At 32.8% G+C, this 14,517-nt stretch overlaps 4 protein-coding genes across 4 annotated transcripts; 2 read left to right on the forward strand and 2 right to left on the reverse strand.

Annotated features, from left to right (window-relative positions):
* Nucleotides 1-967: 967 nt before the first annotated feature.
* Nucleotides 968-3,423, reverse strand: LOC139085764 (solute carrier family 25 member 3-like). The gene is made up of 5 exons (XM_070633907.1): nt 3,339-3,423; nt 2,527-2,842; nt 2,382-2,450; nt 1,568-2,220; nt 968-1,442 (listed from the first exon to the last, which is right to left on the reverse strand). Exons 2-5 carry the CDS (start codon nt 2,824-2,826, stop codon nt 1,409-1,411), a joined length of 1,056 nt encoding a protein of 351 aa, XP_070490008.1. The 5' UTR covers nt 2,827-2,842; nt 3,339-3,423; the 3' UTR covers nt 968-1,408.
* Nucleotides 3,424-3,843: 420 nt separating this feature from the next.
* ProRS-m (prolyl-tRNA synthetase 2-like protein, mitochondrial) lies at nt 3,844-5,404 on the forward strand. The gene is made up of 3 exons (XM_070633947.1): nt 3,844-3,936; nt 4,002-4,253; nt 4,310-5,404. The coding sequence occupies exons 1-3, from the start codon at nt 3,844-3,846 to the stop codon at nt 5,258-5,260; spliced, it is 1,296 nt and encodes a 431-aa protein (XP_070490048.1). The 3' UTR covers nt 5,261-5,404.
* Nucleotides 5,405-6,313: 909 nt separating this feature from the next.
* Hmbs (porphobilinogen deaminase-like protein l(3)02640) lies at nt 6,314-8,651 on the forward strand. The gene is made up of 4 exons (XM_070633944.1): nt 6,314-6,356; nt 6,428-6,628; nt 6,738-6,810; nt 7,026-8,651. The coding sequence occupies exons 2-4, from the start codon at nt 6,569-6,571 to the stop codon at nt 8,453-8,455; spliced, it is 1,563 nt and encodes a 520-aa protein (XP_070490045.1). The 5' UTR covers nt 6,314-6,356; nt 6,428-6,568; the 3' UTR covers nt 8,456-8,651.
* Men-b (Malic enzyme b) lies at nt 8,635-14,389 on the reverse strand. Its single transcript, XM_070633943.1, has 9 exons — nt 14,164-14,389; nt 11,677-11,813; nt 11,470-11,617; nt 11,314-11,359; nt 11,162-11,239; nt 10,068-10,664; nt 9,553-10,005; nt 9,287-9,497; nt 8,635-8,944 (listed from the first exon to the last, which is right to left on the reverse strand). Exons 1-9 carry the CDS (start codon nt 14,181-14,183, stop codon nt 8,781-8,783), a joined length of 1,854 nt encoding a protein of 617 aa, XP_070490044.1. The 5' UTR covers nt 14,184-14,389; the 3' UTR covers nt 8,635-8,780.
* Between the last annotated feature and the right edge of the window lie 128 nt (nt 14,390-14,517).

The following is a 14,517-nucleotide window of genomic DNA, read 5'->3' on the forward strand; positions in this document are numbered from 1 at the left end:
AGCTTTAATTGAATTGTATGCAACACTAATCACAGAATTTCACTCTATTTGATTTTTATTTGTGCAAAACCGTTCAAATGTTTTATTGTTTTGTACATACCTAATAGGGCTTCTTATAGCGGTTTTCTGGGAAACACATAACCACACTTTTAGAAGACGACGCCGGTTTTTCGGATCCAACCATTTTGTATTTCTTTGAGGTATAAAGTCAATTAAATTCCATTTCAGTTAGGGTTCGTTCACATTAGTGCAAGGTCTGTCAAAGCTTACCACGCACGAAGGTGTGCCGCTTAGAATAAACACCAATCTCAGAGAAATGCTTTAATTGATATAGCACAGTGAAAATCATTTTATTCAACACTTGAATCAAAAAAGGAGAGTGTCTGAAGCCTTTAAGTGACGACAAAATGGGTCGTTTTTACATGAATAAATAAAAGCGGAACAAAATAATTTTATGCGGCTTCATGCTAAATTCCATGAAAACAGTTCAATAGTCGATTATGCTGTAAAAAATCTGAATCAATTAATCCGATCTTAAAATACACTGCATTACAATATCGATTTTTGTGACTTTTTTTATTACTTTTCCTCCTTCAAAAAACGGAAGCTGCAATAAAACTGCATTTAAAATGAAAATAAACAGATGAGACATGAAAGCGAGCAACATAGATGACAAGTGACAAAAAAGCTTACAAAATGTGACAAACTTTGTCACATGAGCTGTTTGCTCCTTGTGACATTTGAACTTTGAAATATCCTGAAATTGAACTTTAAAATTTCAAATTTTACAAAACCGTTGAAAATTTTAAATTTTTAAAATACGTTAAAATTGTAATTTTTCAAAGATTCAATAAAAGCTTAAATTTGACGAATTTTATAACTTTTAAGCATTATCAATTAATTTTTATTGAATTCTCTTCCTCTGCATGCTGTAAAAAAATTAATTTTAAGGCAAAAAAGCTTTAAATTTTGGATTTTTTTCGTTCTTTATTGTTGTGTTTCTTTCAACGGGTTTTTTTGCTATTATTTATAATTAACATACTCATGTCACGTTACAATTCGATAATTAATTATTAGAAATTAAACTAAAATCGAGCAAGCAATAGAAAAAATAAAATCGTCTTCGTAGAAAGATATTAAATTAACTTAAAGAATGTTTCAATTTCATCCATTTTTCAAAAATAGAAAATGCTTATTTTTCAAGAAAAATCGGAACGTACATGTTATACCTGTGTTTCCTTTCCAATCAATGTGGGATACAGAGAAAAAATACTAAACAAAACACAATTGTTGGAATGACAGAAGAAGAAATAAAGTTATTAAGTTTAATTTTTTGCGACGAGTCTACATTCTATAAGAGCTTATTTAAGTTTTTTTTTATATCAGTTGATGTTGTTGTTTATGCAGCTTATTCAACTCCAAGCTTGGCTTTAAGTGATGCTCTGTAATTAAAAATAAATAAAGCTTATCAGTAACGTTTAAGACACACATTTAACGTCAGTCAATTAAAAATGTCTGCATTATGCAAGATTTAAATTAAATCCCAAGATTAAAAATTTGAACTTACGGCATTTCCATTGGTGGTGGACGTGGGATTTGTAATGCGACCTTAACTCCGTCATAGATGAACCATTGGAGGGCAGTGAGTGTACCAATCATAACAATACGTGGACCTAATCCATTCCACATACCACCAAATCCGAGTTTCTTTGCAACATCAATGGCTGATGATCCTTTAGCTTGATTCAATTTTGAGACGACGACATCAGCAGGATGTGAGACAATAGCACAGAAAACACCAGCAATATAACCGGCAGCGAATGTAACGATAAGTTGTTCTCCTTTACTGCAGTCTGCACGTGGTTTAGGTACGACATATTTGTAGAGAACTTCGACTGTCTTTTCGAAGCATGCAAACTTCATCATTGTGTATGGAATTTGACGCATCCATAATGGAACTAAACCTTTGTAGAAAGCTGTAATTCCTTCATCGGCATACATTCTTGGCATAGCTTCACGCATTGTTGAGGCAAAACCTTCTGATGTTTGGATTTTGACCTTTGCAGCCTCAAATGGTGCAAGTGCAATATCAGCAAAGAATTCAGCTGAAGCACTAGCAGCCAAGTACAATCCTGTACGCCACAAATATGCATTTTCTTCTCCCAAAATATCAGCATAGTAGACTTTGAAGACTTCATATAAACCGAACTTGAAGAGACCCTAAAAGTTACCAAACAAATGATAATTAAATTAATTTGCGAGTCCCAATGAAACAGCAATGAAGTGGAAACAATGTGATGACGCTCTAATTAAGACATTTGTCACCACGATAAGATAAAAAATTAAGTTGTTATTGAACATCACGTGAATAATGCACTTACTTGAGCTGAATATCCATAAGCTGTTGGTGCCCATCCCTTTGCTAATCCACGAGCTCCTTCTTCAGCGACCTTGATTGAAAAAGTGCATAAATTGCATTAGCTTACATAACATTTTTATGTTTTTTATGCTTTATTGAGAACTTACGGTCACTCTGAATCCATTGAACAAGTTCTTGTATTTAGCTGAGTTGACTTGAAGACGGCACTTGACTAAATCCAATGGAACGACGAATGTATGAGTTGTACCGCAAGACAAAATGCCTCCAACACCGCACAATGCGAAATAATGGAGTGATCCGAATTCGCAAGCCTCGCCTGGATTAGCGGCAGCAGCTTGGATGTTTCTTGTTGGAACCAATGATTTGTTATCACTTGATTCTTCACATCTTGCTACTGGAGCTTTGAATGGAGAGTTACGGGCTGCGTCAATCAATGATGAAAACATTTTGCTGGGATCTGTTCTGTAAATGCAAATAAAATAATAATAATTAAGCCTTGCTATTTTAATCGTCTACGTCAACAACTAGAATATAGAGCAGAAAATTCAATGTCACATAATCATTTTATTGATTCCAGTATGATCAATAAGATAAGTGTTCGTCTAGGCTAGACGAAAAATTAATGGTTAACTCAAAATTTCTTCTTCTTATCAGTTCCAAAATTCCCAAAGTGACTGGAACATGATTATTATCAATGAAGTATTTGACCGATCATGCTCATTAGTCATGATCACTTGTAAAAATTAAAGTAGGCAAGTTATGCAATCGCAAAAATTCTCCGAAACATGGAAAAAATTATCCAGAAAATTTAAATCGATAATTTTTATATAATTATCAATATCCTTGACATCCTTTCACTTAAAACATTGATATAATTAACTGTTCTTACTTTTAATAATACTTAAATATATTAAAGCCTTGTAATAAATATCTTAAAATTATTTTAATTGCTCCTTACGTTTTTATGAAGACTTCACAGACTTTGCTTCAGTATTAAAAAGATGCGACAGTTCAAAACGAGTAAAAACGTTGCTTCTTGTGATTAACAAAAGCGCATTTACCCCAGTAGAGAATCTAAAAATCTGTTTTGTAGCCGGAAAACTTTAAAATAATTAAAATGGTAATAACGGTCAGAAAATATTTGAAAACTATCGGTTTCTGAATTTTTGAAGAAAAAAAATTAGCAATCAATGATTTTTAGTATTAACGGTCAAAATAGTTTTTAAACCAAATTCTTTCATATTAAAGCTATCCAAATATAAGAATACAGGATGCACACTAGACTTCTTCTTGACAGACAATCGGACACCAATGACTTTCTTCCTTGAAAATCTGCTAAAGATGCGAAAAGTGCATGTGGGCATACAACTCCGGGGGACCCTTATTTTAATAATATTTGATGGCTAAGAATTCTTATGCAAATCAAAAATATACACATTAAAGACCCCCAAAAAACATCAACAATGAACAGATTCTCAAAAATATTTTTTCCACAATTAATTGTACCAAAAAATGCTGTCATCAAGAATCAGGAACTCCATTCAAAGAGCCAAAAGGTGAGCCAATTAAAAAATTCCCTGAATCATCGCATAAATACTCATCAAATGTACATTTAATTCAGCTTATGATAGATACAGGCCTGATTAAGCATTGCGGGAATGGAACTTACTATATTCTTCCTTTATTACAAAGATCAATGGAGAAATTGATCCGGATCATTGACAAATATATGAGTGAGATTGATGGACAAAAGCTGACCATGCCAACATTAACAGCTGCAGATTTATGGAAGAAATCCGGCCGATTTGAAACAGCAGCAACAGAACTGATGATAACTAAAGATAGACATGAAAGAACACAGATTCTGAGTCCTGTAAGTTGCAATTTAAGTTTATAAGCTTATTCAGGAACTAAATTAATATCTTATAGACACATGAAGAGTCGGTGACAAATTTAATTGCCTCGATATCGCCAGTATCATACAAAAGCCTACCACTTAGACTGTATCAAATCACACCAAAGTTTCGTGATGAGCTAAGGCCTAAATTTGGACTGTTAAGAGCTAAAGAATTCCTTATGAAGGACATGTACACATTTGATATCGATTTAGTGGAAGCAAAGAAGACATATGATGCTGTAAATGGGCAGTATGTGAAAATTCTTAATCACCTTCAAGTGCCGTATGCTAAAATTACTGCTGACACTGGAAATATGGGTGGAAAGATTTCACATGAATATCACATAATAACAGAAATTGGAGAGGATTCGATCATTTCATGTCCAAAATGCTGTCATGCAATAAATCGTGAGCTTGCTAAGGATGGAAAAATTTGTGAAAAGTGTTGCGAAAATGATCTCAAAAATGAGCAAGGCATAGAAATTGGACATACATTTATTCTTGAAGATCGATACTCAAAACTACTTAAGGCCACGTTCCTTAATAAGTCAGGAAAACCAGAATGTCTACAAATGGGATGTTATGGAATTGGTGTTACTCGATTAATTGCTGCATCAATAGAACTCCTTTCAAGTGAGAATGAAATTCGATGGCCACAGGAAATTGCACCATATAAAGTTTGTATTCTGCCACCAAAAGAAGGAAGTAAAGAAGAAGCAGCAACAAAACATTTGGACAATGAAATTTACAACAACATATCACATTTAGATGATATAATAATTGATGATAGAGCTCACATGACTATCGGAAAGCGTCTTATGGATATGAAAAAGTTAGGAATTCCGTACTTAATCGTCATCGGATCAAAATCAGCTGACTCACAAAACCCAACAGTTGAAGTTCATGACTTGAAAAATAATTTTGTTAATGATATGAGCATTAATGACGCGATTAATTATGTAGAGAAATGTTTAAAGACATAATGAAATTTTTTGAATATAGAATAATTTAATTAATTAATTTTTTTCATAACTTTTATATTAATTTATGCATTTTCTTTATAATTACAGTGAACATATTTTGTTGTGTTTTGGAATCATTTGAAATGTTTTTTCAAAATTGTTTAACTAATAAAACGATTATGAAAATGGAACGAAGATAAAATTAAATTATATTTTACATAGATGCGATGCAGGTCATTTAATTGATTTTACTAGAACCATTCAAATGTTAATCCTGAAACCATACAATTTCTATTGATGATCTAAAAATTTATATGGTTTTCAATAGCAAATATGACATTCATACGGTTCAATCAATAATAAATCAACGTCAATTATCCTGATGCTAAGTTTGATGCTTCCATATGTATTTTTTAATACCTAGCGTTTACACTATACTTTCTTTCACAAATAAATTTCATATATCAAGATATATAATGATTTCTGGATGTTTGATATTAATTTTTTTTAATGGTGGCCCTCTGGAATAGGTATATGAGAATAATTGAGCTCACGACCCCATTCTCTAGCCATAATGTAAAGTGTGTTTGAATGTAATTTTGGTCCAATCAAAGGATTCATTTGAGCCATATAGCAACAAAGCCAGCTGAAAAAGACAATATTAAATGTTAAGTCAAATGACTTTACTGGATATGGGTTTAATGATACTTACAACAACCAGCAACACGCTCCCGTGAGAATAAGGACACACTGAACGATTCTAAAGGAATTAATGGCGTATTTTAACAATGAAAAAGTTAAAGTTTATATTTTCTTAAATAACTTACCCTCGATTGGGTCCCTTTGGAGCAACGATAGGAAGAACGATGCCAATGACGGCAAAGATTCCAGTAAAGACGAAAAATGGCAAAGCTCCCATCGTTAACTTAGTTAAATTTTATAATTTTCACTGTATTATTGATTTTAATTTTCACTAAAGAAATTTTGCATCTATCACATGACCAGTTGATGCGAAAAAGTTATCAATCCCGTAAAAGCATAACGACCTTTAAAGATTTAAAAAATTGATGCGAACTGTGTAAAAAATTAGTTTGTTCAAATTTCGCGTGTCAGTTCGGTAGGTCACATCACTCATTTTATTTTAATTAATTAACTGGTTTATAATAATTGTTTAATACTTATATATAGTGCAACTGATCACCAAGGCAGCTAGGAATCGCTGGATATCAAACGTGACACTTGTCATTCATCGAATAAAGAATTTTAAGCAAGATAATATCAAGTCTGTTTATTTCGCCGATCAAAATAGATATAAACAATCAAGAAAAGATGACAACAAAAGACAGTGATTATCGTGAAGTCATAAAAGTAGGATCCAGAAAGAGTGAGGTAAAAGGATTCATTATCAGTGATTGCGTCACCAAATTGGCAATTGCCAAAACGCGTCTTTTAACCTTTACTAATTTGCAATTTAATTCATTTATTTTTTCGTCTATAGCTTGCACTTATTCAGACAAGATATGTAATCTCCTTGCTTCAAAAGCTTTATCCAAATGTTAAATTTGAGATTCGTAAGTGACATTCTTTACTATTGTTGGACATTCGATTATGTTATCAGCATATATTACGCTAAAATTCTCGTCCGTACCTTCTAAAATTGATAAAGCTTTCATACTCTCTCACACACATTCTTTTTTGTCCGTGAGAAGATGTTACAATCATAATCGCACGTCTATATATGCTCAAATTATTCAATTTAAATAATTAACTGTTTATTTCCTCAAAGATACGATGACAACAATGGGTGATCGAGTTTTGGGCATTTCGTTGCCAAAAATTGGAGAAAAATCTTTATTCACAAAGGATTTAGAGGATGCTCTCGAACATGGTGGTGTTGATTTTGTCGTACACTCTCTTAAAGATCTTCCAACTCAATTGCCAACTGGAATGGCTGTTGGTGCAATACTCGAACGTGAAGATCCACGCGATGCCTTAGTTTTGAACAACAAGTTTATTGGAAGTAAATTGTCGACACTTCCAAAAGGTTCAGTTGTTGGAACATCCTCTCTTCGTAGAGCAGCTCAGCTATCACGTTATTATAGCCACCTTAATATCTGCGATATTCGTGGAAATTTAAATACTCGTTTAGCTAAATTGGATGCACCAGAATCGAAATTTGCTGGAATTATATTAGCTCATGCTGGTTTAGTGAGAATGGGATGGCAAAAGCGTGTTGATCAAGTCATTGAACCATCTGAATTGTTATATGCTGTTGGACAAGGTGCATTAGCTGTTGAATGTCGTGCAAATGATACATTTGTTTTGGATTTATTGTCGAAATTATGTGATATTAAGACTCAATGCCGAATTTTAGTTGAAAGAAGTTTCTTGAAGACTCTTGGTGGCGGTTGTTCTGCACCCGTTGCTGTTGATTCCGTACTAAGTGAAGTTCCAAATTCCTCGAATGGTGAACATTCATTGAATGTTGAAGGTGCTGTATGGTCATTAAATGGCGATACTGAAATTAAGAATAATGTCTCGTGCAATTTGATTTTTGATGCTGAAAGTCCAAAATCTGATCCTGGTCCAACAAAGCGTCAAAAACTCAGCGGAGGTGAAGATGTTAATGCTGAAGTTATTGACGAAAGTCCATTCAAAGCTGACATGGAAGATCTTGTTACTATTCATGGAAAAATGTGTCCAAAAGGTGGTGCTGTAAAGAAATGTCCAGGCGAATGTGAATCAAAATGTGACAGAAAGTTTGACTTGACAAAATTCAAGGTCGGACAAGATTTCATGGGACAATGTCCAATTTTAAATACCGAACAAAAAGTGTCATTGTCAGCTGAATGCGAACCAAAGGAAGATGCACCATGTACAGCATGTCCATTTACTGAAAAAGAGAAGCATGAGATTCCAGAAGAAGCATACGAAAAGTGTCCATTCTTGAAACAGCAAAGAGAAAAGGATGAAAAGCCAGTCGAAATGATTGATTACGAAGAAAAGGCAAAACAAGATACTTCCGAAAAGAAGTCATTGATTGCTGGCATGAAGGAAGTCACTTTGTACTGCGGATTATTCTGCCATAATGAATCTGTACGTCACATTTTTGAAAAATGTGAAAATCTTGGAATCGAATTAGCTCAAAAATTGATTGACAATAATGCATTGGAAGTCATGAAGGTTGCCCAGGACGAGATCCATGCAAAGGCATGAGATTGATGATTTACACTCTTTTTTTTGTAGACCAACTACCTCAACCTGTGACATTTCCACTTTTATAATCGAATCTTTTACAATAGTTTATTTTTGTTGTAAATTTTGACCTTAAAATGACAAATAAAATTTAATTAACATTTTTTTGGGGGAAATAGGTAGTAACAAGTAGTTGTTAATTAATTTTTTTCAAACATATCATTTATTTTGAGTTAATTTTGTTTATCATTTTGTTTTTTTGTTGAGATTACGGATAATAATGAAAACAATGAGACAGTAAGGATGAAGAAGGTGTCGTCAATTTCTTATATTTTATAATTTTTTCTTACTTATGGAGGAAGGTGGGCTTTTCTAATGGTTTTGTTGTTATGTGAGGCATCTCAGGCCATGCCCATGTTTTGGGCATAGAACTTTCATAATTAAAGTTATATAATTGCTCCTTCAACCATGATTTCTTGTCTGTTGGCTCTGGATACAAACTTGCTAAACCTGAATTTATATTGGATCAAAAACAAAAACAGAAATAAGAAGATGCGTTAGAGATTTTATAGAGCATCGTAAAAAATTAGTAAACAGCCGGTTTTCGGCGCATGTTCATCATCTGTATCAGATCAGTAAACAGATTTAAAAAGTGTCAATGTCTTTTGAATTAAGCAAAATTTCAATGCATACTGTGCAAAATTATAAATTTAAGAATCTCACAAATTCATCAAAATTTAACGTATTTTAGAAATTCAAAAATTTAACGTATTTTAGAAATTCAAAAAATTTAAATCCCTACAAATGACTTTGAAAATGCTCGAAAACCATACAAATACACACACAACATACCTTTAGCATATGCATATTTAGTGATTCCAATAGCGATATCAAATGAGCACTCTTGGATGATTGACAATGGTGGATATAAAGAACCTTTTTGGATGTCTTCGTCGGTCACATGCTTTGCAATTGTTTCAGCAGCAATCAAAAACATATCTTCTGGAATATGATGGGTACCTGTTGCAATAACTCCTAATGCAACACCAGGGAAGATGTATGCCTAAAAATATACAGTCACAATTAATTAAGTTCAAAAATTTGATAGCAGAACTCACATTATTTCCTTGACCAGGCTCAAAGATTTGTCCGTTATACTCAACAGTACCAAATGGTGATCCTGAGGCAAAAATGCATTTTCCTTTAGTCGCAGAGTAAGCTTGTTGTGCTGTACATTCAGCCTTGCTTGTTGGATTTGACAATGCGAAAATAATTGGTCGTTCATTAAATTCAGCCATCGATTCCAAAATTTCAGTTGTAAATGCACCGCCAGCAGCGCTAGCACCAATCAATACTGATGGCTGTACTTCTTTGACAATTTCTGCAAAGTCTTTCATGACTTCATGTTCCTTTGCATAATACCATTTATGTCCACCCAATTTTCCCTCTGGTCTGCCTTTAGCTAAAAGACCATCAATGTCAACCATCCAAATCTTATCGCGAGCCTCTTCTAGTGATGTTCCTTCAGTCATCATTGCCTTAACACATAAATCGGCAATACCGATAGCAGCCTACAAGTACAAAAAGCAGCATTTAGTTACAGGATATAAAATATAGTCAGCAAATGACTTACTTCACCAGCACCAAGGAAAAGATACTTATTATCGCTCAATTTCTTTCCAGTCACGCGTTTTGACGCAATCAAACCAGAAATAGCAACGGCAGCTGTTCCTTGAATATCATCATTAAATGTACAGTAAGTGTCACGATACTTATCTAAGAATCTAAATGCATTGTGATTTCCAAAATCTTCAAATTGAATTAAAGTATTCTGTCCATAACGTTTTACAACAGCTTGCATGAACTCATCAATAAAATCATCATAAGCTTGTCCTGAAACACGTGGTTGACGTAATCCAACATAAAGTGGATCTTCAAGTAATTCCTTATTATTTGTGCCAACATCAACAACAATAGGCAAACATTGGTGTGGTTTAATTCCAGCTAATGCTGTATATAATGCCAACTTTCCAACAGGTATACCCATACCCTGTGCACCTAAATCACCCAGTCCAAGAATTCGCTCTCCATCAGTGACGACAATAGCTCTTACATCAGGCTCTGGCCAATTCTTAATAACATCATACACATGACCTTTATCATTAAATGTCACAAACAAGCCTCTTGGACGCCTGTAGATTAATCCGAATTTCTGACATGCTAATCCTACCTAAAAAAAGTTATTTTGTTATGTCAATCAGTATGTCTTATTCATGTGACATGTGATGTAAATGGTAAGCATTTCTAGAGTATTTTCGTAAGCTGTAGACCTTTATGAATGACGGAAGAGTAATTGTGCTGTCGTCATGAATGGAATTATTCAACTTTGCACGCTTTTTATAAATGGGAAAGCGTGTAGCAAGAGATTTAAATATTCAACGTATTTTTTGAATTTAAAATGAAATCAAGTTCAAAATTTGAACTTCATATTTAAAATTTTGAAAACCGTTAAATTTTTGAATTTTAAGGATACGTTGAACTTTCATAAAATTTATTTTAAGCACAATGAAATTCATCTCAAAATGTAGGTCAGAAATGAATTTTAAAATTTATTATAAATTCTCAAGTGAATTTATAGAATCAAGTGATCTTAAAAGTCATACTTAAATCTTGCAAAAATACGCTAAAAGCATCAGCCAACTATTAAATAATAGTATTTATTATTACCGTTGGTGTGTAAATAATTGGCATCATCATTTCACAATTTTCAGACACTAATCTGAAGAAGAGTCTTTCATTACGATCCTAAAATTATAACACATAGATATATAAAAAGTAAAATATATCGATCGTCAATAAATTATGCAATTGATACATACCTGTAAGTCAACTAAATAAAGATATTTATTTAAATCCTCTTGATATCTGAAACGAAGCACAAAAAGCAGACAAAATAGGAAAAATCAATAAAATACATTCTTTTTTTCCCGGTTTTTCATGTGACCTTATTTAATTCAATAAGACTTCCTACATACCTTTCAATTGATATTTTGCATAACTCAAGTTGCTCTTCTTGAGACTTTATACGTGCTGGCTGCAACCCATGGATACCAAGAGTTTGACGTTCTTGTAATGAGAAGGCAAGACCTTTATTTAAGCGTGGATCCCTCAAATGATCGATGCCTTAAAAAAATTAAAATAATTAGCAGATCAAATTTACACATTTAATGGATGTTAATTACCCATAACCATTGATGGTACAATAACGTCTCCAGTAACTTCATGATGGTGACGAATTTGAGCATTTAATGGATGCGATGCTGTATTAGAGCCGCAAATTGCTAGATTTGGATATGAGCGGGCAAATGATCCATTTCGACTGCAATTAAATGAAATAATTTTAATGTCATAGACAGGAACAATGGTATCACATATCGTGATACATAATATGTCATACGACACACGATCAATATTGTCATAAAAAAAGAGACTCATAAGCTTTATTGATACTTGTCATCGCGCATTTTTGCTGTTATCAGGAACCTTTTTTGTTTATTCACAATAAATATAATTCATGACTGTCTATATACTCGATGCGATAAATTTATTGATGGAGGTAATTAAATAGACAATTCATATTTCTGCTTGTAGAGCCTTAATTGTTTTATGTAATCGAGGGTGTTTCCTTGAAAATCATGGATTGATATATCCATGTAATGGCTGGCATTTATCATTGAGTGCAAAAAGATTTTTCCGCATTATATCATTCTACATTAGACTTTTTTATACTATGAGATAGCAGATGATACATTAAAATAGGTCATAAAATGTCTTATCATTACATAGTTACTGGATCTTTGCTAATGAAAATTTATGGGACGGTCTCGTTTGTTTTAAGGCGTTAGATTTTTTCTCTCTTTTTTGTGCTATCGTAGTGATAAAAGTTGACTGTGTGGTGTTTTGAGTGACGACAAAAACGCAGTAAAAGAATTTTTATGTTTAAATTGATGTCAAGGACTCGGGAAATGTCTTATGTTGAAACCATATAAATGTTCTTATATATTACATTTGTATGGTTTTAGCATTCTCTTTTGTAGTTTCGAATGTTCAAATTTTGAACTTCAAAAACATTTATAAGGTTCTAAACATTAACTGTTGTACGGTTCTAGAAACAACATTGATAAGGTTCTCAAAATCGATATTCATGTGATTTTGAAGCTATTGAACTGAATACAAAAGTGCGTTAAGTGCTAATTGATTATTTAATCATATTAATTGAATATGTAGCTAATTTGTTAATGAAAAATGTATATCTGGTATCAGTTTTCCCCTAAAGCGAATTGATTGACGTCTACAAGTCTTTACATAGCAACACAAAATATGTTTAATTTGTCATATCCGTGAATCCGCTGACTTTGTCATTGAGTCAGACAGTCAACACATTTTTATGTGTACATTCATAGGAAGTAGACGTTAAATGTTTTATCAGGACAAAGTTATTAGATCTAAATAGAAGAAGAACTTGTGCAGTATGGCACTTTACTTGTTGAATGACAAGACACTTGAATGGCGATTTTTACAACGAAGTTTACTTCTAGCAATAATATTATTAGCTCTAAGAAGAAAGAAGAAATACACTTTTGATAACAACTTATCAAGGCACGCTCGTGGAACGATGTAAATACCTCTATAAACCTCAAGTAATGCTTCATACAAAAAAATATCCCGACAGCTCAACTGAGTGGAAATATTTCACCTCATTTTCATTTGAGTGTTGTTTTTAAATAAAAATTTCAGTAGTTCCCTATGCTTTTATTCACTCCTCGCATGTGTGAACGAAACTCTTCAAGGTCATTATCAGATATAAAAAAAATTTACATGAAAATATCGCTGGACGTAGTCAACAGTCAAGGGCAATTTAATTAGATGTTGCAAGTTTTCCATAGTGAATCACAATAATATTTTTTCTATGTTGACTCATGTTACATGCTAACGATAATGATAATAAACAAACTGAATGAAAGTAAGAGTAATGACGAGAAGGAAATACAATAAGAAGAGGACAAAAAACGCGTCGAAAGCAAACAAATTAATTATCTCAAATTGTTTGTTGCTAAAAGACCGGAGATTGATCACAAATGATGTTTTTGATTCTACAAGAGACTTTAAGGTCATTTGTACGGATAACGAACTTTCTTTCATTTGAAAGTTTCGAGTTCAAAATTAGAACTTTCAAAACTTTCAAATTTGAAATTTCCGTTAAAATTTTGTTTCGTCTAAAAGCTTAATTCTCAACAAATTTTCAGGTATGACACAAAGTCTGAAACTTTTATCCATTAATACACGTCATTTGTAAACAAATCCGTTACTGAATTTGAGAGTTTTCTTAATTTCATTATTTTCATATTTTTATATCGCCATTTGTTGTTGTCCCATCTCTAAATTTAGAGAATCATTTCTTTCAGTTTTTGCGAAACGAAAATACACCAACAACACCACACGTCTGTTCTTTTCAGTTATTACATCATCACTTTTGCATTCAAAAATTTCGTTCTAGTCGCTTTGACGCTTGAGAAAATCCTCGGGAAAGTTTTTGTAATTTTTTTTTTCATTTTCCTTACACACAATGCGTGTATAAACAGCCTTGATAAGTCATCAATAATCTGGGTCTCTTGATTAGACTCGAAAAAAAACTCAACGATGAAAATGTCTGCATTCATAAAACTTACATTAAAAGTCTAAGAGACATCGTTTCTCCTGTAATACTTTAGCACTGTTGTTGATATGAGGTTTGCGTATTTAATTAACTTGATAGAATATATCAATGGACATTCAAAAAATAGAAATTTTTCCACTCAATAACTCTTTAATAACACACAAAAAAAAATTAAAACTGAGAATTTTTTTGTTTTTGACTTGGCCTACTGAATCGAACGACCGACGAAGACTGAAGGAAAATTGAGAATTGTATGTGCTGCGAAGGGAGAAATAGAGTATGTGTCTGCCAAAAAAAAACATTTATTTTCATTGCGCAAAAGCATCACACAAATGTTCTGTATCTTACGGATAAAATATATGCTCAG

The sequence above is a fragment of the Chironomus tepperi genome, unplaced genomic scaffold, assembly GCF_022539635.2.
Source record: "Chironomus tepperi strain 1889 unplaced genomic scaffold, CSIRO-AGI_Ctep_v1 contig_82, whole genome shotgun sequence".
NCBI classification, from domain to species: Eukaryota; Metazoa; Arthropoda; class Insecta; order Diptera; family Chironomidae; genus Chironomus; species Chironomus tepperi.